The sequence below is a fragment of the Lissotriton helveticus genome, chromosome 11, assembly GCF_964261635.1.
Source record: "Lissotriton helveticus chromosome 11, aLisHel1.1, whole genome shotgun sequence".
Lineage (NCBI taxonomy): Eukaryota > Metazoa > Chordata > Amphibia > Caudata > Salamandridae > Lissotriton > Lissotriton helveticus.
In genome coordinates, this window is record NC_136072.1 from 6,827,659 (window position 1) to 6,855,087 (window position 27,429).

At 43.3% G+C, this 27,429-nt stretch overlaps 1 protein-coding gene across 3 annotated transcripts in view; it reads right to left on the reverse strand.

Moving 5' to 3' along the window:
* The window catches only part of LOC144791804 (putative cation-transporting ATPase 13A4), a 362,855-nt gene that overhangs the window by 224,480 nt on the left and 110,946 nt on the right, over window positions 1–27,429 (reverse strand). For all 3 annotated transcript variants that reach the window (XM_078666578.1, XM_078666579.1, XM_078666580.1), the window contains exon 13: window positions 17,571–17,759. In XM_078666578.1, the coding sequence (XP_078522704.1) occupies window positions 17,571–17,759 (189 nt within the window). The remainder of the gene's footprint in view (window positions 1–17,570; window positions 17,760–27,429) is intronic.

Consider the following 27,429-nt stretch of genomic DNA (forward strand, 5'->3'; position numbering starts at 1 on the left):
TCGAGGTAGGGACTGTGAAGGTCTCCGTGTGTGTTGCTAGGCGCGACTAACGAAACTGGTGTGTGTGTTTGTAGCGTGTGGACGCTATGTAGACATAGTAGAAGGACTCGTGTACACCGCGTTAGAATGGCAATAAACGAAGGACTGATGGTTGGAAAACAGGGTCGGCCATCTTGAAAAGGGGGACATAACAGTGATGAAAAAAGGGTGAAATCACCGTGAAGAAAAGAAGAGTAAAAAGTGTAACATGAAACGGAATAGTGCCATGGTATAGAACAAGTTTAAACAGAAAACATGAACAACATTGTAGTGAATTCGCACAGGAGATATGTGTCCTTGAGTACCACATTGGTATTTATAAAAAGCAGCTTAGTTCAATACGGTCATTAAGACCGAATGGTTTGCAGGATTGCAGACGATAAATCCAGGCTGTTTCTTTTTGTAAAAGGAACTTATTATTGTCTCTTCCTTCTCTTTTTTCAATGGTTTCTAGCACCATGAATTTTAACTGTGCCACATTGTGGTTGTATTCCATAAAGTGCATAGCCACGCTGGATTTTGCCTGTTTGGTTCTGATGTTTGATTTATGTTCATTCAACCGAACTTTGATTTTTCTCTCTGTTTTTCCTACGTAAATTTTCCCGCAGGGACACTTGAGTAGGTATATTAGGTTAGATGAATCACAAGTTGCATTGGCTTTTACTTTGATTTCTGTACCCTTCATGGGGTGATTGATTTTATTGCCTGTAATGATGTTGTTGCAACTGTTGCAGTTGAAGCACGGTCTCGTGCCTTTGTAGATGATTTGTTGAGGTGTTTCTCTCGATAAAATCTCTTTTATGTTGTTGGCTCTGGTGTATGCGAAGATTGGAGGATTCTTAAACAGATCTTTAAAATCCGGTTCGGATGCTAAGATTCTCCAGTGTCCAAGTATGATTTTTTTGTACCTTCCTCTTAATGTGGTGTATCTGGATACTACCACCATCCTATTTTCTTCACATTTTGTTGACTTTTTTAGTGCCTTTTCACGTTGGATTAGAGAGACTTTTCTCATGGCCTCATTTGTTATTTCAGGTGGATAACCTCTCTCAATGAATCTCAGGTTCATTTCATTAATTCGTTTAGTGCAGACTTCTGAGTTAGAAACTATGTGTTTAACTCGCAACATTTGGCTGAAGGGTAGATGGCGTTTGAGTGAATTCTGGTGGAAACTTGCAAAATGTAACGTATTATTACGATCTGTTGGTTTCCTATAAAGGTCCGTTTCTAGGCCTGTGTTGGACCTAGTAATGGACACATCCAGAAAGTTAATGTTGTGTTCATTCAAATTCCATGTCATTTGGATTCGGTGGTCTTTGGTGTTGAGAATGTTCAACTCATTTTCTAACTCATTTTTTGTACCTTTCCAAATGAAAAACAGGTCATCGATGTACCGGACGTACATCAGTAAGTTGTTGGTCCATTCAGAGTTGTCGTAGATATGGGTTTGTTCAAAGTCAGCCATGTATATATTAGTGTATGCTGGCGCGGCGCAATTGCCCATGGACATGCCAGATAACTGTTGAAACCATTTGCCATTGTGGGTAAAGTAGCTGTGGTATAGTGTAAAAATCATAAGTTCCATGAGTAGGACTTGCATAGGTTCAGGGATATCACTGTTCAACAAGGTTTTTTCGATGGCATCAATTCCTCCACCATGTGGAATGGATGTGTATAAACTGTTCACATCAGCTGTGCAGAATTTAAGGTTGTCATTTTCATTGATTTCAATTTCAGAAAGCTTTAGCAAACATTCAGTCGTATCCTTAACGTAACTTTTAAGTTGTTTGACAAAAGGTTGGAGATAACGGTCAAGGAATTTTCCTACAGGTTCATGGAGTGACCACTTAGTTGATACGATCGGCCTCATCGGAGGATCCATTAGACATTTATGTATCTTCGGTAGTAGGGTTATTGTTGGACTTCTTGGAAATTCAACCAATAGAAACTTTTTGGTGCGTTCATCGATTGTTTCTAAATCGTGTGCTTTGATGACAATTGATGTTAGTGTAGATTTATATTGGCTGGTTGGGTTAGATTCTAGTGGTGTATAAGTTTCTGATTCCCAGATGTGTTCATTCATTTTGGCTTCATACATGCTAGAATTGATTACGACGAGAGCACCGCCTTTATCAGCTTTTATGCATTTGATTGTCTTATTGTCGGCGATCTTTCTTAATGTATCATTGTCTTTTTGTGTTAAGTTCATTGTTTTTATTTTTTTCTTAAAGTTGATCTTTTCCAAGTCCTGTTTCACTAATGTCTCGAAGGTATCAATACTCTTATGACTGACAGGTGGTATATACGAGCTCGGTGGGCGTAAGCCACACAATTGATCTGGTTTTTTGTCGGCGACCGGTGGGAGCACATTTTCAAAAAAATGGCGTAACCTTAATTTCCTTGTTAACTTGAATGTACTGGTCTCCAATTCAAGTTGGTTTGTAGAGGTTGTTGGGATGAATGATGTTCCTTTTTGTAGAAGGTTAGTCTCGTATTCAGATAATTTGATATCAGAAATGTTGATAACTAGCGATTTGTTTTCTTTTTGTCCTTCTTGGAACTTCTTGTATTCAGTACTTCTGATTCTTTTTCTCTTACTCCGCCTGGGTCGTCGGTTTCTCGTGGGCCTTTCTCTAAAAAAGGACCCGAAGTGGTCGCATTCTCATCCGATTGAGTTCTTGCGTGGTCTTGATTCCTATTCACATCGGAAGTTGTTTTTCTCGGTGGTCGGTTGGATGCGTCACTCCCAGAAGAGGAGGTATCCGTGTATTGGCTAAATGGTTTGTTCCGTCGGCGTTGAGCGTAAATGTCAGCCCAGGTATAGACCTCATCCAATTTATAATCGAGTGTGTCACGTCGAAATTTTCTGATTTTTCTGTCATTGATGTCTTTAGTGTGCTTTTCTAATTGTGTTTTAACATCCTCTAGCATTTGAGACAGTTCTTCGGATGATGTAAATCCTTCAAGTTCTTTTTCGACTTCGCTTATTTCATGGGTTAAATCAATCAGGAAAGTAGACAATTCCTCTATGATGAGGAGAATTAAATCTAGGCTGCATTTGTTTAAAATGGCGTTCCATTTAGCTTGGAAGTTTTTAGAGTTCTTACAAAGAGAGGGCTTTAGCGCAATTCTGAGTCCACGGGGAATGCGAAGTGCTTGGTGATATTTCACTAATGTTTTGGCATGTAGTTGCTGATTAATGCGGCGTTTTGAAAGGTATAAAAGATGTTTGACACATTGTTCTCTTGTGCGACTAGTGGATTCTTGCGACACGTCGTCTTTGATTAAAGCATAGATGCGTTCTTTTTCATCATCTCCATATGCCAGGAGGTCTGCTCTAGCTTCAGTTGATTTAGAAATTTCTTCGTATTGCATTTTAAATGCGTGATATTGCCTTGAGGGCGGAAAATGCTTTTAGAAAAAAATGCTGCGGGCAATGCACAGCGTTGTTGAGAATGAACAGTTTTTTTTAAAATATTTTCAATTGATTCTTTATTTTAGAGGTACTCCTACTGGTGGCGTAACCGTCCGTTTGCGCCAAATATGTGAATCTCAATAGTGTGGGCACACAGACTGTGTGCACATCCCAGTGTGTGGGCACTCCCTCTGGTTCATCAAATATGAATAGACTCCTCTTGATTTTGAAATTTATTTTAATTGTATTTCGTATTGCCTTTCATGAATGTAGATTCATTTCATCAAATTCATTTGGCTTTTCCATGATTTAAATCAAATCAATGTCGCTCCAATGCATTTCGGGCCAGGTGCCCTTTCTCAAGGAGCTCTGAAAACAAGAACGATCATCATTTGCATTATAGAACATCATAATATGACAACTCATATGTTCAATTCAGTAATAATCATAAACAACATGCTTCATATTGATATTGTCACATGTTTTGCCAATTATTTCCGCGAGGTGTATTCCCAGGTGTCTGATCGATCTGAGCAGGATTCTCACCTGCTATTGCGGGATATTGCACTTCCCCGATTGTCTGACATTGATAGGGATGCTCTGGATGCGCCGCCTACTGTGGACGAGATTGCCGCTGCTGTCCGTTCGGTCCGATCCGGCAAGGCTTCGGGCCCTAATGGGCTCCCCATTGAGCTATATAAACTACGCCCGGACACGCTAGCTCCACATCTGCGCTCTATGTTTCTTGAGTCTTTGGAGGTGGGTTCTCTACCACCAGACCAGAGACTGGCCACTATAGTTGTCATCCACAAAGATGGTAAACCTCGGGATCGCTGTGCCTCTTTTAGACCCATTTCGTTGATTAATGCGGAGCCTAAAATTTTGGCCAGGCTGCTGGCGACACGTTTGGCGACTGTCATTGGGGACCTGGTTCACCCTGACCAATCCGGCTTTATACCGCAACGCAACACGGCGCTTAACCTCCGAAGGATGCATGGCGTCTTGGCACGAGCCGAGACGCTACGTGAGCCCGCCATCTTGGCGTCCTTGGACGCTACGATGGCGTTTGATACGATTGAATGGCCGTATTTGTGGGCGGTTCTCGCCAAGTTTGGTTTCGGTCCGGAGTTTGTTCGGTGGGTCAAATTGCTTTACTCCGGTCCCATGGCTCAGGTGGTGGTCAATGGTCGGGTCTCTGCACCCTTTGCACTAGGCAGGGGAACGCGACAGGGCTGTCCCCTGTCCCCCTTGTTGTTTGCTCTCGCCTTGGAACCGCTGGCGGCCTGGTTGAGGTGGGAGCCGTCCCTGAAGGGCATTAGATGGAATTCGGGGTTTGAAGACCGTGTATCTCTCTATGCTGATGATATTCTGCTGTATCTCACATCTCCCCGTAAATCCCTCATTGTACTGTTCGATGTCTTAACGTCCTTTCGCAAAAACTCGGGTCTTGTCATCAATTGGTCGAAGTCCTGTGTATACGTCCTGTCGGGGGACGCCCCTCTTCTGCCGAGTGGTTGTCCTATCGCGATTGTGAGAGATGGCTTTAAATACCTAGGCATTTTTATCACTCTGAAACCTGAACTGCGGTTTGACCGGAACTTGCTGCCCCCTCTTCAGCGCCTTCGGGCAGATGTTGTCGCTTGGGGGAAACTCCCTCTCTCTCCCCTAGGTAGGGCGGCATTGTTTAAGATGATGTCACTGCCCCGCTTCCTCTATGCATTGCAAAACACACTTGACGTTGTCCCGGCTAAATATTTCCGTGAGGTTGAGAGTTTACAGAGACAACTGGTGTGGGGGGGTAGGCCCCGGATCGCCGTCGCTAAACTGTCGCTCCTGTGGTACGACGGTGGAATTGCTTTGCCTGATATCCGTCGCTATTATTGGGCGTCTCAATTGGGGGCAATAAATCATTGCATGTATGGCCCTTTGCCGAATCCGGCCTTCGAGATGGACAAATGGTTGTTACCGGGGGGTGACTATAATAGAGCCCTCTACTCGAGAATCACCCCTCGAAACGTTACGGGCCCCACTAGGACGGCTGTCCAGGTGTGGAGACATGCTTCCATGGCGCTTGGGTGGACTGATAAATTGACTCGTGCCACCCCACTGTATGCATCCGATAGACTTGGCTCTCTCTGGCAGTCGAAGGGGTTTGATAGGTGGGACTTGATAGGTATCAGCAGGATTGATGATGTTTGGACTAAGGGGAGAATGAAGACGTTTGAGGAATTGAAAACCGAGTACGCTCTGAGCGATCGCGAGTTTTTTCGCTATGCGCAGGTCCGCCATGCGGTGCTCTCGGTCTTCCCTTTGGGTGTGGAGATTCCGGAGTCGTCCCCGCTTGAGGATAGGGTACTAGACGGACATGTTCCTGATAGTACGATTTCGCTTATTTATAAAAAACTGATCAACTCCAGGTCTGATCTCCTGTTTCGCCTTAGAGAGGTCTGGATTGGTGATGGGCTGGAGCTGGACGATGAGGACTGGCAGGCGGCGATCTCCTCCCCTAAATAGGTGGCCATCTAGGCGCGCCTTAGATTTGTGCAACTTAAAGTCCTGCATAGAGTGTATGTGACTGGTCCCCGTTTGGTACACATGGGCTTTTCTGTGGATGGTTTGTGTCGGCGTGGATGCGGTCTCCTGGGCACCTTTTTACATATCATTTGGGAGTGCCCTGAGATAGTGCGATTCTGGACCAGTGTGCACGAGGTGATGAGTGAGGTTACGGGGGTGCGATCGATGCCGGAGGCTAGGAGATGCTTGCTGAATGTATGGGAACCGAACGACTACTCCGTATCGCAGCTTCGATGGGTGACCTTGGGCAATATGATCGCCAAAAGAGACATTGCGCAACTGTGGGGCGCTCAGGGACCACCCGGGATTCGGAGGTGGAAACAAAACATGGACTGGTGCATGTTCAGGGAAAAAACTGTATATACTTCCCAAGGTACCCCCCGAAAATGGGGGAAGATATGGACTCAGTGGAACACTTACCGTTACGATATATGTACCCCCCCTCTCCTTGACCCAGATGTTGAGCCTACGTCCCCATAACCCGAGGGTTCCTCCACTTCTTACTGTGTATTGGATACATTTTGTTCCTTCTGCCCCCCCCCCATGCGAGACTCTTTCTTGATGGAAAATACGCTCATTGGTTGACCTTCCCCGCTCCCGCACTATGTAATGCAATGTTGTTTATATTGCTGTCTTCTCTTTTTCTTTATTCCTTGCAAGTTGTTTGTGTTTGTATTTATAAAATTAATAAAAAGTTTCAAAAAAAAAAAAACAACTTTAAAATATTTATTTTAACTAACGTGCCTTAACGTGCTGTATAAGTGCCACAACAAGCAGAAAAATGCCTAGTACAAATACAGTCAGCATAGCAGCTAGTCCATATATCATGAAGGGGGATAATGAAAAGACAATGGAGTCTAACCTCCGTCCCCTTGCTAAGAAACAGTGGCCCTCATTTATGAAAAGTGACGCATCGCTGCGTGAAAACAGCGATACGTCACTTTTCACTGCGCCCTCCTTGCAACACCAATGATGCGTCATATTTACAGTATGATGCATCATTGCGCAAGGAGTTACAGATATGTCAGTATTTCTGACGTATCTGTATGGCGCAAAAGTAGCGCATTGCTGGAGTGTGTCAGAAAAGTGACGCAACTCCAGCAATATGTCCTTTCACATGGGGCAAGCCCCATGTGAAAGGGCCTGCGTCAGTCTTACGCCTGCTGTGAGGCAGGCGTAAGAAATTGACTCATTTGTGTCCTAGAAGTGGCGCAGTGAAATCACATAGATTTCACTGCGTCACTTCTATGACGCTTTCTTGCATCAATACGCCCCCCTTGCATACATTATACCTGGCGCAGGTATAATGTGGCGCAGGGGTTTACAAAGTGACGCATCTACCTAGATGCGTCATTTTGTAAATATGGCGCAACAAGGCGCATTTATTACGCCACTGGTGCGTCACAAAAAATGACGCACCGGCGGCGTAAAAGTGACGCACGGCCTCATAAATGAGGCCCAGTATTATTATATGCTAGAAGATCTCTGGGCTATGTCAGCAGACTCCATATCTTAGCCTATAGATGGTGGAACTACATCAAAGGTGCTGTCTCGTTCTTTTCCCTGGAAAGTTCTCACTCCAAGTATATGCTACCTATTTGTGTATTCCAATAAAACCCCAAGTACATTGCATCCGTACGTTTTGTCGAAGGGCTAAAGCTTGGCCAAAACAAAATAACAAGAGACATTGTCGTTCCACCTTGCTCACAATGTTCAGTCAAAATCACAGGAACCTGCAGAGAGCGAACAAAGCAACGAGTAAAGATATTGGGCGAAAAGATTGACAGTATACCGGGTTCTTGCTTGGCTTTAAAATTAAAGAAATTAAAGCCTCATTCGAAGACAAGGGGATTGACCCGCCAGCTATCAGAATAGAGTTAAATAGCTTAACCCAGATAGGGATGATCTCTTCCTGCAACACTGGGTACAGTTTGCTGGGTTCCCATCTGAGCCAGCGGCTTTACCTTTTTTTTTGCTTTTTCAGAATATCCAAATTCTCACTGCCAATAATTTCTTGTCCCAGATATTGTGCTTGGGTTTCTGTAAGTTTTGGGAGCTCCTTTTTAATTAGCCACTTTTGTATTTCTTGCTCTGTTACCGCTAGGTCTTCTGTGTATAGCTCCTGAAATTTTATTTATCACTCTACTACACAATCAACCCTGACTTCCCATCTAAGATCTTCCCACCACTGAAGCTTTAGTTCCAGTCCAGCCTTGATTTCCAAGGCAAAAAATTCCCTCAACACTCCCCTTGAATGATATCTCTGGCTCTTCTCCCCTTCTATTGCTGAGTCATTTTCTCTTCCATTTTGGTTCTGAACTTCATGTGTAAGCCTTCCAACTTATCTACCCACTCCTTCCTGACCATTATCATCCTTTAATAGACTCTCTGCCTTTCTCCTCCTCTAAACTGTTAATATTTTTTCTCTTCTCTGACCCAGTTTACTGTACATTTGATAATAACTCTTAACCATGTTTTGTATGCATCCCATACCGAATGCAAGGGGGCTGACTCCAGATTCCAAGAGAAATATTCCTCCGTGTTGCGGCGTCCCTGCTCCATTATCTCAGACTGCCGCATTATCCTCCTGTTAATTGTCCACCTACCGATAGTGTGGGTGTCTCTCCTCTTGATTTTCAGAAGCAATGCTGCAATGTCTGACAAGTATATAGACAGGTGGTCTACCCCCTTTACCTGCTCCACTTCTTTCTTGTCCATGAACAGGTAGTCTATTCTAGAGAAGTGCCCATTCTTCTTACTATGGAAGGTGTAATCCCTATGGTTACCGTCCACTCTACGGAAGACATCACATATGTTAGAATTCTCTACCATATCTAATAGATATGCCCTTCTCTTGGGGAAGGTGATCTGGGTCCTAATTGATAAGCTATCAAGATCATTAGTCAATAAGATATTAAAATCTACACCAAGAATGATAGGAGATTGAAAATCTAGAAGGTTAGAGAAAAGCTGAGTCAGGGGGGTTACACCATTTATGTTTGGACCCTAATAACTTGCTAGTGTATGTGTTGAGGGAGGTATTTTAATTTCAACTATTATCAAGCTGAATACTTCTACTCTATGCCTAAGTAGCTCTATCCCTGACTTCGCCTTTAATAATATTGCTATACCTTTAGTACAGTCAATTTGGTCTGTAGATACCCAATTTCCCACCCATTTTTGTTTAGAGAAGAGTTCCTTACATTCTTGTCTCAAGAGATGTGTCTCCTGAAGCATAATTTGAAATATTGCATTATTACTCTTTGCGTTCTTTTTACCCGCAGACCATTAACTTTTCCAACATAAAATCGACAATTATCGCGTATTCATGCTCCTTCATCTTCCTCTTTGGCACCCCTTTAAGCTGACCTTGTTTTGGTGATTTCTGAGTAACTTTCCTTCCTTGACTTGAGGACAGGATAGCCCAGGAGGAAACCCTCCTGAAACATTTTTTAGGCATCGCTACTGTCTACTGAGCTCATGTTGGGGGAGAGCCTATTACCTGCATTGCCTTCGCCTCACCTCACCGATTACCATCTATCTGTGGTGGATTCCCTAATTTTGCTTCCCCCCATAAATGTATCCACCTCAATCGGGTATAAAAAGTTATGCATCTTGTTATGTAATATCACTTTAAAAAAAGCAGGGAATCTCATTGGTACAGATGCTCCCAGTTTTTGTAGCTCATCCACTCTGCTCCCAATGCCCACTGTCTGTCCGCTGTTTCCTTCAAAATATCAAACCTCACTCTGTAGGAGGCACCCAACGCTTGCAGCAACTTTTCTTTTAGAGCTAACCCCAAAAAACTTTATTTCACAGAGCACAATAAAACATTTACCAGGGTCTTTTGCATTTTTTTCCAACCAGGATGTAGCTTAAAGGGGTCTTTGTGTATGTGTTGAATGTCTACATCTATATTCAATTGAGTTACCTCCTGCAGTAAGGAATTTTTCAGCATATTTATCAAAAATGATTTAATATCTGAACATCCAACCCCTCAGCCACACTTAGGATTCTGATATTGTTCATCCTGGCATTATTTTCCAATCTTTCAAGTCTTTCCGACAGTATCCTCTCTCTCTGCTTCAGCTGTTCCACCTCTTGTGAACTCGTTTGAGCTTTAGCCTGTAGGACTTGTACCACCCCGCTCAAACTTTTGCGATCGCAAGGAAAGACCTTCGATCTTTCCTTCCAGGTTTGAACACATTTCTTTTTGATTTGCCTCAGAAAAGTCGAAACATTCTTTAACTTCATGGCATAGGCAGCTCAGCATCTCCTGCACCGCATCCTTATTGTTCGAGTGACTAGCGCTAGCACTCATGCCTGCTCCCTCAGGACTTGGTGACCCGACAGCCCACATATACTGCTACAAAGTGTCTCCCCCTCCTTCTCCTCCTTCCTCTCCAACCGCGGGGGACAGTTCCTTCAGATTCAGAGCCGACAATCATTTTTTTGTCTTGAGTGCTGGGTGGACTAGGGGGTCCCATAGTCACTCATAAGTGTATTTTTGCTTCGATCATATTTACTTTATTCTAGAACCTTCCTGCTCAGGCGGTATTTTGTTTACCCTCCATGCTATCTATGCTATCCTCAGCACTTCTTACGTCAGTCCTGACCTTGACGTATACCTAAGTGAAGCTAAAATTTTCCTTGGCTCTAGGGCCAGAGTAGTTTGTTTCCCCTAACGGTGCTGCATTCGCCCGGCTGGTTGTGATCTTTTTTGGAAATGGGTCTTTATTGGGACCAGTGTTTGTTCTAGTTTTTTTCTAACCTGCAGTTTCACTGGGGGCAGAGCGTAATTTTTACCAACCCCTCCACCCTCTTACAACACCCACAGAGAGCAGATGAGTGATCTTAACGTATTACTCCTATCGGAATGAGCCTGTATTCTACCTATATTTTTAAAACTAGGGGGCATATTACCAACACAGGCGATAAAATTATCGCTTGCTTTATCGGCAGAAAACTGCCGCTAAAGCCGCTTTTGCGGCAGAAAACTGCCGCAAAAGCGGCTTTTGCGGCAGAAAACTGCAGCAAAAGCGGCTTTAGCGGCAGTTTTCTGCCGATAAAGCAAGCGATAATTTTATCGCCTGTGTTGGTAATATGCCCCTAGGTTGCTTGGATCTTTCTTGTCTCTCCCACTGTGGCTCAAGCTTTAGGCTGTTTGATTCCATCTGCACTGTACCGCTACCTTTCTCTTCATGGCTCTGCCTTCTGACAAAAGAAGCTTGCTGCTCACCTATGGCATCAACAGTCCCCTCCTGCGTAGCCTTAGTTAGCAGGTCCTTCTCAGAGAGCAGGCAGCCTGTGCTGTCTCTGCTCCCTCCATTCGCCTCCTTCCCTCGCGGCCACAGCACCAGCCGAGCCGCGGGGAGCGTCGGCAGTGCTCCCATTTTTTTGAACCAGGAAGGAGACCTTGGAGCCACCATTCACCTCGTGGCAGCAGGCAGCAGCAGAGCTGTATACACAGCTGTATCCATCCCCACACCTGTGTGCCAGAAGCGAAGGCAGATGAAGGCAGGCAGCAGTGAGTAAGACTTATGATATCTAGACGGCACTCCCCCATTGAGCTCCAGACCGGCGTGAGCCGGCCGCCATGTTACCTCCTCTTTACTCAATAGTGATTATAAGATCTTTACTGGTATTCTTGTGGCCTGTTTGAATAAGGTGCTGGGACATTTGATTCATCAAGATCAAAAGGGTTTTCTTCCTGGTAGCTATATGAAGGAGCTTAATTACATCTGGATAGGTACTATAGACCTAGCTCTAATGCAGGATACCCCCCTCGCGATTATTACGCTTGATGCAGCAAAAGCATCTGACCGCCTTTTGCTCCAAGTTTGAGGTTAAGTGAAGAGATTAAACCTTTTAAAATCAGGGCATACACAAGGAAGACTTCGCTATATGCTGACGACCTTATGGTTTATTCTTCACGTGTAGTATCTACCCTTCTACATCTCATGGCGGAAGTGAGGGAATTAGGCACACTGGCAGGATATGCGGCAAACGAGGAAAACCAGAGACAATCATTTGAAATCAAGATGGTGGAGGAACAAACTATGTTGAGGAATTGAGATACCTGGGGATTAAGATAACAAAAGACCTTGCAAAGATAATGGTTGTAAATCTTGAAAGAGTAGGAAAAGAGATAGATGGGTTGCTAAAAAGATGGCAAAACCTTCCTCTTATGAGCTATGGCGGGATTAACTTGGTGAAAATGTCCATTATGCCAAAACGTATCTTTCCTTTTGACAATATACTGTTACATGTTGAAAAAAACACTTTTGAAATTGCAAAGGAAGATAACATCCTTTATCTCGGCTAGTAGAGGAATACGACTCTTATGGAAAAAGCTGAGACGGAAAGCGGGAATGGGGGGTTGGGTCTCCCAGACCTACAGCTCTATTGTTGGGTGTTCCAACTTAAAAACAATAGAATGCTTCTTCCATGACCCGATGAGTCCCTATAAGGAGTTATGTTTAAAACTGTGTTGATGGGCCTACCTGGGGAAGGTTTATCTTATAAATATGGATCTCCAATTTATTTTTATAAAGGTCAGACTGAAATGTCTCCAGACAGCAGCAACAAGTTGGTACGAGATAAGATCGATCCTGGGCGTATCTTATTACAGCAGGCTGTCCCTCATATGGGATTCCCTTGGGATAGCTTGGAAAAACCGCTGAACCAACGAGATGTTAGGCAGTGGGGTCAGTTGGTGGATGATGGACAAAAGTTAACATGGAGCTTTCGGCACACTAAGACGAAAGGGGCGATCTCTAGATTTAAAATTTACCAGGTCAATGCCTGGCTCAAGGGCCAAAATGGCTTGGATGTAGATTCAGAACAAATGCAATTGAATCTCCAGGATACAGCGGCAAGGACAATAGAGGTGGCACTTTGGTATCAATATCTACAGGCAGCAGAACGGGCCGAGATGAAAACACCATACAACACATAGGATGGATGCTTGCCGGATGCGGAGCTGGCAGATTTATGGCAAGTATCTTGTGCTACACTTTATCTGGTAGTTAAACTGGCTGCTTTAAGGAAAAATCACTTTTTTTTACCTTGCATATAATCTAAATGATCCCAAAAAACCTGGAAAGATAAAAGGAAGCATTGACATAAAGTGTAAATGGTGTGGTAGTGGAGATGCTGATGTTGTGCGTATGTTTGCCACTTGCCCAAAACTGGAAGAATCTTGGTCAGCAGTGGGTCAGACTATCTCGCACTCTGTGGGTGTCAACATAGAGGTAAGCCCTGATTCAATTATGTTTGGGATATCCCACCAGAAGAAACACATGTATGATTTGCAGGTAAATTGCCGCTATTTGATCTTCTACTTAATATTACTCGCAAGGAGAGAAATCTGAAAACTGTGGACTCAGATTAAGGCTCCACCGTGGCAGGGACAGGAGAGATCTGTTCATTTTTTCAAGGAGACGGATAGAAGTAGATTCGGGTTTTGGGACTTGCTAAAGATTTGAAGACCTTCCTGTTCAATGATGACACATTCTCAATTCAGCAAACTGGGAGGGTTGTGTAAACTTTGATTTAACCAAGTAAATGTCATTGATTTATCGCCGATTTTGGGCATTCACATAGGGTGCATCGATTAGAGCCAATTGGTGGTGACTTGAGGACCATATATAAAAAAATAAAATAAAATAAATCACCACAAAGAGATCTCATGTGAAAACAACTATAGAAATTATTGCAAAAAAAAGGTTGCGTAGTAACGTGGGCAAAGCAGCCGGCAAGCTGTAGCGTGCTCACGCTAGCTTAGAGAAGACGACAATGTCCCTATGGGCCATGTGAGGCAACCAGGAGAAATATCTTTATTTCTCCTTGTTGTTTCCTTTTTTTAAACGTGTTGCATTCTGCAGCACACTCAGAAAAAGGAAAATGCATCTAAGGACTAGCTCTGCCTGTAATGCTGGCAGCCTTGTGCTATGGCTTCAGGGTGACTGTGTTGTCCCTAGGCAGCACATAGAGTGCCAGGTCATTGAGAAAGCATGTATGTGCCATACCTTGGTAAACATGACGCATCCCTGCCCTCTCCGTTTGACGCTGTTGTTTTGCTGAATTGCGTTCTATCAAATCATGATCAATCTGGGAACTAATATGATCCTCATTACAGCAGACTGATCAAACTGTTTGTCATCTTTTTGAGAGCAAAACTGTTAAACTGATCTGGGAGTCTGATTATGTATGTGTGAGCCATAATCCAGATTCTTGGCTTCAAATGATGGAAACAGAAATTCCACAATCCTTCTGAGCCTCCGCGTGTGCATGGTTACATAACTCTACATGCAACCAATGGAGTCCTAGCTGCGAGCATAAGGGGGCATCAGAGGCCATACCCTTCAGCATCAAACAGTATACCCAATCACCACTGGTACACAGTCAGCTTCCTGGTCAATTTTTTTCCCACCTAGGATTTAGTTTCTTTGAAAAATAATTTTAGAGATGCTTTTAACCATATACATATTGCATCCCAAAAACCCAATATAACAGCTTTAAAATATGATTATTAACTTTGTTAATGCATTTATCAGCCAGAGGGAAACCTATCATTTTTTCCTCTTGGCATCATTGTTCAATTCTATACCATCTACATTAATTTCATGGTTGCACAATGTTCTGGTTCTCTTTAAAATTATTTAACCAAGCAAATCAATACACCAACATCCAAACAAGACCACAATACACAGGATGTGAAGGATAAAAGAACAAAGGCTGCCAAAATATCCACAACCATGGAACACACATACACACGTAAAGAAACGTAGAACGTGTATTCATAGAACACACACAATAAACACACTCAGAGCTGTGATTATAAAACACACAGATTACAACACATACTTACATACACGCATCACACACTGCATACACAACAAATACCACATGCATCAAGCATGCATATATGTATATATAAACCACAAACACCATGAATACAAAAGTCAACACACATGCGCTCACACTAACAAAAACACACACTGCAGTGATGCAGAGGCATGTACACAAAACCAATCACACACACACATGCACACATATTATGCATACCACTGATCCTATGACACAAAAGAAAATACACACTCCACACTCCTCAGAAATATAGTGCATACACTGCAGTCACCAGATACTAAACACACATGCATAAATACACATAATCTATACCATGCACATACACAGTATAGATCATTCAAAACACACTCCATTGAAACACACATACCCACATCTCACACACCACATGCTCTGGAAGAATCATGAATGCACAAACGCATACATAGGTGTGCATGCTGTACCCATCAAGAACACATTCAGAACCACACAAACCCACACATGTGCACATAATAGGCACACCCATACCCACAACAGCTATACCCATCCCCCCTCACTCAGCATAACAAACACATAACATAAAAATAGTTCCAAATGCTCAGATGCACAAAACAACTACATACACATTCACACAAAACACATACACACATACACACACAGCTAATATAACATGAGCCCCAGTGCATCACCACACCTCCCAGCCCCCACACAGATGTATAACTGCCTGGACCTTCATAAATCCAGATTTAAAATTAATTAGCTTACAGATTCCTGTACAAATGAAACTGCAAATCTGAATAATTGTATACATTAATTTGTCAATGGGAGAATGTAAATTGAGCAGGACTTCAAAGTTGTACATGGTTCAAAATGAATAGATGATAGTGAATAATCCGGAGAAATTATTTATAAACAGTAGGTGTAAAAAATGCATGTGAAAATAAAAGCTTGCTGCCAGGTCTCCTAGCATTAACGATTACAGAATGTGTGCCTACACCACTAAGTAAATATTAGCGGTGGGAGTAACTCGCATAACTCTGTATTGCATAATCACACAGAATTACCTGAGAATTATTTGAGATTATGAAATAAGAATGATTCTGTGTCTAGCACTATTTCTTCGTAAAGAACAACAGGAATGTGACCCATAGACCAGATTCAGATCTGTCTAAGTATATGTTTTTCATTTTGTCACTTTGCGTCCCTCACTGTGTTTCCACTTGTCACTTGCCATCACTCTTTGTTTCACGAGCACTACGTGCACAAAGTCCCCTTGGGTTGCCTTCGCATTTCATGCCCAGAGTGCTGTTATAACTGTCCTGTATGAACTGGGAATTTTTTTAATACATGATGCCTTGAGCACCTTTGAAAAAATACCGGGAGTCTCTCCTTTCTTTGCTACCTTGTAATGTCATGTGCATACCTGTGTATCTGCCTTTTCATTGAATCTGGTTGAGACATTGTTGTTTAAAAACACATAGCACTATTTCTTAGCACAAAAATGTCCCCTCGTGTCAAAAAGGTGTGCACTAAATAAGGATAAGTTGGCAGGGTATGCTCAGACGTGAGTCCGTTGCTCGCTTTGACACTGGATTCAAGCAAGCCTGGCTGATGAAGGCTGAAATGCCAGAAACCGGTCCTAGGAATCTTGTTTCCGGTCCAGGGAAGACATGGCTTGGCAGTTCAGTCTTGACTGTTCCCATGAGGCACAGGGTCAGACTGATTTGCATATAGCCATGTCTGAACTGGGGTGGCAGAGTGGGCTAAAGAACGGTGATGGATCAAACCCAGATCTTTTGACTGGGTGTGAGTGGTTGATTGAATCAGATGCTCCGTCCATCACCACGCCCTTTTGTACCGCTTTTGGCCGCCATAAGTGTGGCAGGGTATGCTCAGACGTGAGTCCCTTGCTCACTTTGCTACTGGATTCAAGCAAGCCTGGCTGATGAAGGCTGAAATGCCAGAAACTGGTCCTAGGAAGCTTGTCTCTGGTCCAGGGAAGATATGGCTTGGCAGTTCGGGCTGGACTGTTCCCATGAGGCACAGGGTCAGACTGATTTGCATATAGCCATGTCTGAACTGGGGTGGCAGAGTGGGCTAAAGAACGGTGATGGATCAAACCCTGATCTGTGACTGGGTGTGAGTGTTTGATTGGTTCAGAAGCTCTGTCCATCACCACCCCCTTTTCTACCGCTTTGTTCGTCATAAGTTGGCAGGGTATGCTCAGACGTGAGTCCCTTGCTCACTTTGCCACTGGATTCAAGCAAGCCTGGCTGATGAAGGCTGAAATGCCAGAAACCAGTCCTAGGAAGCTTGTTTCCGGTCCAGGGAAGATATGGCTTGGCAGTTCGGGCTGGACTATTCCCATGAGGCACAGGGTCAGACTGATTTTCATATGGCCATGTCTGAACTGGGGTGGCAGAGTGGGCTAAAGAACGGTGATGGATCAAACCCTGATCTGTGACTGGGTGTGAGTGTTTGATTGGTTCAGAAGCTCTGTCCATCACCACCCCCTTTTGTACTGCTAAATAAGGATGAGGACACACAGCTAAATAATCTGTGACATACTGTTCTGAAGGTTAGTGTTAGTGGTAGTCCCAGTGAAGCATGGAGGCATGGAACTTGAATTTCTTCTCATCGGGCACAGACAGAAGTAAACTAGGTGAGAACAGTCAATGATGGAGAAGCCACATACCTTGTCAAAACAAATGAGATTAAGCCATCCAGCAAAGCTGATCTTCTTAGGACTGATACAGCAAATTCCCTCCTTTTTGAGCCTCTTCTGGGCATACATGATGCCGACAGCCAGACCGGCCGAGAGAGAAGGTGGGACCATACCGGTCACTATAAAGAGTGAGTACACCACTATGTCACTCACAGGTACCTGGAAAATAAATATTAATTTCAACAAGAATCTCATGGAGAAATTTTCCATCAAAGACATTTGGAACACTAAAGTGTGTTTTATATATTAACAATAACAATTTTATTCTATAAAGTTAATAAAAACAAATTTAAAATACCCGACCTTTTCAAAACATACTATGGTTTCCACTTGTGCACTATAGAGAATTATAGCCACATATTTGCTTGTAAAAACAAAACAATCTTTGGACAACGTTTGATATTATACTGCTATTCTTTTTTTAAACATAATGTTTTCCACTTGTATGTTGTAAAGAATCTTCACCAACACGTGTTCTGCAGGACTCTATTTCCATAATATTTTGTGACAAAACTTTCTTTTAGGAAAGTCAAAGTATTTTGTCTGTCCCAGTTGTAGACCTTGGCGCTTGCTCAGTCATATTTGGGTGGTAACTGAATATCTGTATGCTTCCAAATTGTAACAAGCATTTGCAATGTAATAGGTCTTGCATTACTAAAAGTTTGAGTTATTGGTGTTGCATAATTATTTGCAAACTTTCAGTAATGCGAGACCTATTTCATTGCAAGTGCTTGTTTAGCCATGCTGCGTAGCATCCTGATGCTGATCATCATGGCTAAAGGAAATACATTTTAAAAAGACCATAAAATGCTGCAGTCGTGTCCTTCTGTAGGAAACCAACCAACGCATGTGCACACATACAAATGATGCAAGCATTTTTGTATCTTTTTCTTTGACGCGTCGGTGGGGAGGTCAGGGGCGTAACACAGCCCCCGCGGTGTGGGGGGGCCCTCACCCTCCATGGGGACCCGTCAGCACCGCACTTCTGCTGGGGAGTTCTAGATTGACTCCGGAGGGGGGCCCTTCACGTACACTGCAGGGGGGCCCCCTCAAGGTTTGTTACGCCACTGACAAGCAACACAGATTGCTGGCAATGGGGGGAGAAGCAACCAGTGAGAGAGAATGAGGTCAAGGGTGGATGGAAATAATGGAAGGGGTGAGGAGAAGCAACAGGCGAGAGGGGAACATGCAGCAGGAAGTGAGAAGTACACAGGCTCGAAAGAGAGAGCAACATGGAGCGGGGGTTAGAAGCACACTAGGGAGACAGATTGAAAACATATGTACTCTAGTGGAGTGTAATCGCGGCACCCGCGCTATACTTATAACATTAAAAGTACTGTCACTCGCTGTGACAACTGCTTAATTTGTCGCGCACCTATATCCCACTTCGCTCATTCACCCATCTTGCATTCTACATCATGCACTTTGTGAATCCTAAGGTAAGCGGAGTGCACTGTCTGCTGGTGCACCCAGATGTGCAGATGTAGCGTGCAGATGCTCTGATGTGACATCCCATTGGATCCACAAACATTGCCATCCTCTTTTGACACCCCATGCCCTCTGTCCCACCTGTTCTTGACTCACTCAAGCACACCAGCTCATGGTCATCCACTAGGAGGGTTTGTTTTCAGGTCTCCTGGCCTCTAATCTTATCAGTGCTTAGGGAGTATGATTTCTACTGCTTTCCTTCTGATCAGTGGTGGAGGATCAATTCCACTCCGCCGTTGGAGTTTGCAGAGTTTTGCCTACTCCACGTTATGCTAACTTTGAGAATGATATATACCTTGCCTGCTGCCCCTGCAACCTAATATATATGAGGATATGACAACAATTAAGGTCAAGATAAGGATCATGGAACACAAGAACACTGTAAGAAAACCATGACAAAACTAATTACACACTTCCTACAGATGAACCATTCAGTGAATGATCTCATGTGGTCAGTCTGCGACAAACCCAATGTCCCTCATAATATAAGAGACATCAAGAATTTTTTTTAAACAAGACCAGAGATGGGTTTACAAAATACGGAGTTATTAGAATGGACTGAATGATGATATCTCATGAGGCCATCTAGCCTAATCTGTTAAGTAAGCATTGGCAAAACCAACCATTTTTCTCCAGAATCTAACATCAATGGAGAAAGAGTTTTTTTCCTGAACATGTGTGTGTGTCCTTGACGTTGTATGTGTCTATGTCATTTTATTTTACAGGGTCCTGGACCACAGTTGGTCCCACAATACCTGTACTCTTTTTTTTGTCTTGACCAGGTCATTTTTCCTGGACATAAGCAAAATCCTATTGTAATGATATGATTTATACTGCTTTTTTTCTCCACAGGTCTGACCATATTAACGCCAATTGGGCGCAACAGACTGATACATTGAAAGACTATTAGGAATATTACACTAATAGTTTAATTTTGTATTCATTTTTATGTTTTTGTAGAGCACACTTTTACATTAACACTACATGTGAGTAAGGTGAGGGTAGTAGTGCATATCCTCGTCCTGAAGAAGGGGTCCTTGTACCCCGAAACATGTCAACGCACTTTCTGAGGTTGCTGTACCTAAATATACAGTAAACAACCTCTCACTGCACCCTTTTAACAATACCAGCCGAGGGCTTAATAAATTAAAATTTTTATTTTTCCACACCCTACGAGCCAGGTTTTTTTTTTTAACTATCACGTTTCACCACCTCACCACTCACACTTAACCACTCTCCACACACCGACACATAGTACACCTGAAGTGCTCCTACGCAGCCGTCAGTCGTAGCACGCCGCATCCCGTAGAGGGGTGCGAAGACCCCAATGATGGTAGAATGACACCAAGGGGCCTGTTGGTGTGTGAGGGGTATTCTAACAACACGCTGTGCTCCCCACCACTGTAGGGAACAGCACCACTACCAGAGTGGATTCTATTTTGTTTATGTGATATCCCCTGGCACCATCTCATTGCCTATGAGACATACATTGTAGGGATTATCCAGCGCAGTTTTATATGAGTGACAACTGTGACACTGAAGTGTGGCCAGACCCTTCGGGGGGTGGCTTGAGGGGTTCTCTTCCAAAAGGGATGACCAGCTCTCACTGTGATGTGTCGGATATATATAGAACTAATAGAAACGTGGAAACACGCTACGGAAATCTGATCTGGGATGTGTATAATGAATGGAGATCTCCACAGGTACATTTTGAGCCTCCAAACATATATACCTACACAACATGTGGGTAGGTATACCACACCAGTGGTAGTAGTTGTGACCTTGAACAACATTAGTGAGTGGAGAAACAACACATCACTGTCTATCATCATTGGCATGAATGCTCATTACTTGATGACCTATAGTCCCTTAATATACACAATAATTAGGGTGATAGTATACAAGGCGAAAAAGCTGAGAATAGAAAATGTTTTTAGGCACTCAAATTCATTAATCAACTTGCAAAACCGATTGCTGATCAGGTGACTACCATGACCTTAACCAATGTGGATGTCTAGCAGTACAAGAACATAGCGGATTCAACCAGTGGTTTAGCTTCCAGACTAGATGCGTGCAGATACGAGATGATGTAGCAAAATAGTTGACCAGCAAATTGGCTGCTACAAAAGGGGTGTGCCCACACGCTAACACCCAGCTACAGTGTTGGCGGTGAACACAAAATACTGGCGGTGTCAACCCCTTGAAGAAGACTTAGATCGGCTTAAACAATAACAAGCATACCCTTAAAGACCTTGTGCTCTGAAATACGTGGGGTTTGTTACCGGCTTGGTGATCCTTATCTATATGTTTACTTTGATACAATTACGGCAGCACTGTCACATTTGCTAGCACCATTAGCAAAGTGATGGCAAGGTACAATTCTCAATGGGTTGTCTCACGGCGACTGGCCACAAGAGTGAAAGACACATTCTTTAACTTGGGTTTTGCAGCACTCAGGACACCCAACCTGACTGTTTCCATTGGTACAAGAAAGTCTTCCTATCTCTATTCACCTCCAAACCCAAGGATATAATCTGTGGTGTCCCTCAAGGATCCTCCCTCAGACTCACCCTTTTCAATACCTGCATGACCCCTTTGGCCAACATCATCAGATCCCGTAGACTAAACATAATCTCCTACACAGAAGACACTCAGCTCATCTTCTCACTCTCAGAAGATACCGACCAACACAAAAACAAACTTCCACAGGTTCATGAAGAGCATTGCCAACTCGAAGAAGGACAACTGCCTGCCGCTCAACTCAAACAAAACATAAGTGCTGATGTTTGGGAAGCACACCATCCCTTGGAATAACACCCGGTGACCCTCAGAACTAGGACCATCGCCTAAACTAAACGGCCATGCCAGAAACCTCGGCATAACCCTGGACAGCAACCAGACCATGAAGTCCCAGATGAGTCCGTTCTCCTCTGCCTGCTTTTTCATGCCTCACACATTATGGAAAGTCTTCAAAAGGCTTCCTCTGAACACCAGACTAGTGCCACTCTGGCCTTGATCACCAGATGATTAGACTACGGCAATGCACTCTACACTGGGATCACTACACACCTTCTGTAGAAACGCCAGACCATACAGAACTTTGACGCCAGACTCATCCTTGACCTTTACAGAAAAACCCACATCCCACCCACCTCAGAAAACCCAACTGGTTCCCTGTAGAGAAGAGATGCCAATTCAAGCCACACCTAAAAAGCACTGCACAGCCTACATCAACCAACAACTGAACTTCCACCAACCTACCATACAACTATACTCCACCTTTCTCTCTCTCACCCACACCCCTCACATCCACTTAAGAAACAGCAGAGGATGCTCCTTCTCCTAACCATAGCGAAAACCTGAAATGACCGTCCTCTGTATCTATGGACTGCCACCTCTCTACACGAATTCGGGTGGGCACTTAAGAACTGGCTGTTTGATCGGGTCACCTGAATCATCATGACCCTAAATAGCCTGGATACCTTCTTGAATGATTAGTCATGCTATATAAATCCCCTGATTGATTGATTAGTTGATATTTTCCAAATTGGAGCAGATGAACTGTTCATGTTTAGTGTCTTTGGAACTCTAACGAAAAATCAGCTTTTATGGTAAAGATGGATTTTGAATTACAATTTTGAAAATGCCTCTTTTAGAAAGTTGGTATTTTTCTGCCTTATCTCTGTAGTATTTGGAGCCTATAGTTGGCAGTTGGCCTTTGTGTATTCCTCCTAGACAACCACTCACAATAGAGAGCGTAGGTGTCCCTGGATGGGCCATCACTGGCAGGATGGGACGGCGGAGCTAGGCACAGCACCACTTACACCTGAATAGGATGTGTCCTGCCTTCACAGTAGAATTGCATTCCTCCTCTAGTTAGTCTGCTACCAGGTGATGGAAGAAACCTGAGCACTTCAAAGGGAGTCCTCTAGAAGCTTTTTCCACTCCAAAGAAAGCACCAAGTATAAACATTGGACTTCAGACACCAACTCTTGAGTACACTTCTGGACTTGTGGAAAACTCTGCAAGGGAGCTGGTCAGATTGGAATGTCTGCAAGTCAGCTACCCAGATTGACATGTCTAAAACCAGGTGAAACATGATGACTAATCAGAGATGTAGGAATCATTGTTTTCCACACACAGCCTTTGAATGTTTTTAAATTGCCAAAAAGTTACCATGAATAAAATGACGCAACAGTACTTGGGATACTTAAAAAGGCTTTCTTAACCCTATAGATATGTTATTTCCTGTCCGAAACATTGGGATTATCCACAACATCAAAGAGCTCATCTAAAGGTGGGGTTGAGCCTACCCGGTGGAACCATCAATATTGGGTGAGGACTGAATGATGAATGGTGCCACACAGGTGCTGTATATCTTAGGAGACAGGTCCAGCATTAGGACCCGCAACGCGTCTTGAGATCCTCTGGGCAGTTCTTGATTTTCATCCATAAATTTACAAGTTCACGGGTAGGCGGTCGCTCCTTCCGAGTACTGGCTGCCTGCCGATGGAAAGGTCTGCCTCTTTTTCGCAGGCAGTTCCAGCACCTGCTCAGCTTTAGGAGACAGCTAAAAACTTGGCTGTTTCAACAATAACTCCTCTGAGGCGGCTTGGGTCTGGGCTCGAGCGCCTGTTTGTCGGTGTTCATTAGCGGATGTATGACATTACAATGCACACTTTTACAACGCATACCTTTACAACGCATTTTTCTACAACGCAACATCCATTACAACGCATTTCATTACAACGCATGCCATTACAATGAAATTTTAAAAACTACATTTACAACGCATTCCATTACAATGCATAATACCTTTACAACGCATACCATTACAACGCATAACATTACATTGCATGTTTGGTAAGTATTGGATAGTGTAGGGGTAAAAATTACTATTCTAACTCCAGGGGGTGCAACAGTAGGGTAAGTGTTGGATAGTGTTGGGGTAAAAATTACTATTCTAACTCCAGGGGGTGCAACAGTAGGGTAAGTGTTGGATAGTGTAGGGGTAAAAATTACTATTCTAACTCCAGGGGGTGCAACAGTAGGGTAAGTGTTGGATGGTAATGTTATGCGTTGTAATGGTATGCGCTGTAATGGCATGCGTTGTAATGGATGTTGCGTTGTAAAAGTTTCGTTGTAATGGTAGTGCGTTGTAAAAGTTGCGTTGTAAAGGTTGTTTCCCGTCATTAGCGCCAGGACACTCTGTGGAGTAGCTGTGTGCTTTATAAGTACCCATTTCATTTCATAGGGCTATGTAGGGGAGAGTCTTTAAAATAAAGAAGTTTTTGATGTGTTTCAGGGGTCCGGAGGGTGCTTCTCATTCGGTTAGTGATAAGTTTGATGGCAGTCTCAGTCTCAGACACTGAGCCCACACACATGTGCACAATTGTACATGCACATGACAATATGCAACCAACCCCTGAGCCTATTATCAGAGCTACATAGCAGGAGGCATTATCTAAAAAGATGTACACTGAATGTTAGCACTCCCAATCCTTTATAACAGAGCTTACAGGGAGATTGACTCAGGGGGTGAGACTCATATATTGCAGAGGTCCATAAACAAAGTAGTCGAAAAACTGAAAAATCCATCAGGAATAAATTGGGGGTACCCATTTCTCACAGTATCCTTTCTTTTGGACACAAATACCATTAGGGAATTTGCTTAGCAGGGTCATGTTTGGTGTTATTCTCTCAGAAGCATGCCTTATGACTAAAAAATGCCCTCGCAGAGTAGTTAATTTGGCACAGTGTGGTGATTTAAAGGCAAGACTCTAATTAGGAGCTCTTTCAGAAAAAAATTGATAATGTGCAAGGGGAATTGCAGGTAAATGGAAATTAACACTAGTTCTACATATGGGATCCCAATTTATCATAATATTGGTGCATTAACCTAGTCTATAGCCATAACTAAGGTAAAACAATGGTTTGGTGGAGATTCCACCCAGTATATCCAAAAAAGTGAAGTACACCCACTTTTCAATAAACTATTAGGCTTGCCTAGGTCAGCATGAATTCACGAAGGGGTTGCTCTGCAACAGGCTAACTATACTAGTGGTTAGCACGCTCAATCTATTTTAATTGTGTCTAGAATGAGTCAGACCCAGTAAGACCGACTCTCAGCCGAAGAAAAAAATGCAGATAGTCAAAAACTAGAAATCCAGGGCCTTAAATGGGTTAGACCCCTGTTTCTTACAAACCAACTTCACAGGCTAGATGACTGGGTGCTTGAGTTTGGTCTTCTACTTTTTAGGTCAGGCCTTCAAGACAGCTTTACATTTTTTACCATACCATTTTTGAGAAAGTGATCCTTTCTGTTTGTTCACCCCATTTCTTTGCATTGCTGCTGTTGTGTTTTACTCTACTCTGGGACACTGCAGTCCAGGCCCCAGTGCATTTTCTCTGATCCCAAAAACTTGTTTATAGTGGCTAACTCCTAATTGGCTGATTTGACTTTCTTCTAAGGCCGTTGAATATGGTGCTGAAAATACAAATATGACAATAAAAGTTAAATGTCACCTGTAGACGGCAGTACTTATCATGCCATCCATGAGTGTGACAAGGAAAACATGGTTTCAGGCCCATACGTGTGACCTGACTGACTGCTGCAGTTTACACCTGCAGCCTGACCTTTCAAAATAACACATTTGAACTTTGTTTTAAATACTAAGGTAAATGCTATGGAGGGCTTGAAGCCCATAAGGTAGGGTACGTAGTATTTAAAAATGGGACATGTCGAAATTTCATGTCCCTGCAGTGAAAAACCGTGAAAATATATTTTTCACTGTGGAAGGCTCTGTCTGTCCCACCAGGAAAACTAGAGTACAGATTAAAATATTGATTCCATATCTTGGTTTGCAACCAGCTAGAACAATTATTCCACACTCTTTAATATTTATTACAAGCCCAATTTAATGGTAAAGTTGTATGTTTAACAAATATTTAGTAAAATGTACTTTTAGAAAGTTATATTTTCCCTGCATGAAGCTCCTGAAAGAAACTTTACAATAGCTCTCTAGCAGCTGTCAATTAAGAACTTTACCTTAATGACATATACACAGTCAGGCTGGCACCAAACCCAATGGGAGTAAATCTACCCTCAGAACTTGAGTGGCTACAGAGGATGTTGACTGCTCATCATTACCTTGGCCATGCTCTTGGGGGGGTACACTGTGGTAAATAAATAAATAATACCCTATTTTTGACTAGACATATATCATAACAGATAGCTCAATAAATAAGAGTCAAGATTCGAGGTAGTAGGAGTTTTGCAGGTTTAATACAGCATAAGGACAGGAACAGGACAACCTGCATAGGAATAGGATGACAGGGCCCAGCAGCTGCTGGGGCTGGATCTGGGATGAGCGCGCTGACTTTTAATAACAATACATGAGCATATATACATAACGCAAACACATAGCATTACATTGCAGTAGGCGTAGCAGTGGGTGGAACAGAAGGCGTGACGCGTAGCAGTCGCGAAAGATAAGGGTAAAAAGAGGTGTAACAGGGCGTATACATAGACATGTGATGCAAACGTAACAGAATATGTCATGAATGGGGCGGAAACCATGGAGGGGGCTACCTAAGGAGCCGGGACCTCTAACCTGATGGTGCGCGCAAACTAGCAATGACGTATCACTAGGAGAAGCTGGGGGCTATGAACTCTGTGCTAGGAGCAGAGACTGAAGTCTGGAGGGTCGGAGCGACATGTACCTAAACCCTATCTAGTATCTGATGTTTAGGGAACATGTTGATAGGAACTAGAAGTCAGGAGGGGAAAGGCTGACTTGATTCTAAGACTGGACCATGCATTATTCTACATGTAGTGCGTGATGAAGAATATTAAATGACCATTAAATGCAGTATTTCTCTAACGTGGAGACGTGAAGGCTAGACAATGACGGAAACTATTGATGCAGTTCAGTAGCTTAGGAATGCAGAGAAGGAGGACTGAACTGATAACTTGAATCATAACATATTCTTGGCAGACTCAGAGACTGAGCCAGGCTGGGCCGGGCACTGCGAGGCAGGAAGTAAGTGAAAGGTCGAGGATACAGGTGGGGGCTGTATCGCTCCTCAGCGAGGCTTCAGGAGACAGGAGCTGAATCTGGTGTCCAGGCCCTTTTGAGGCCTAGAAACGGGGACTTTACAATAGAATAACGTGCACACTGAGAAACGTGGCAACGTAGCTTTACATAGGCCTGATATACGTAGTATTCACGAGGACTGGAAACTGGCATACTAGAGGTGGACACAACTGTAATTGCGTCATTAATCGGACATGGGGAATGCATATGCATATTTAATCATGCACACATAACATATGATGGAT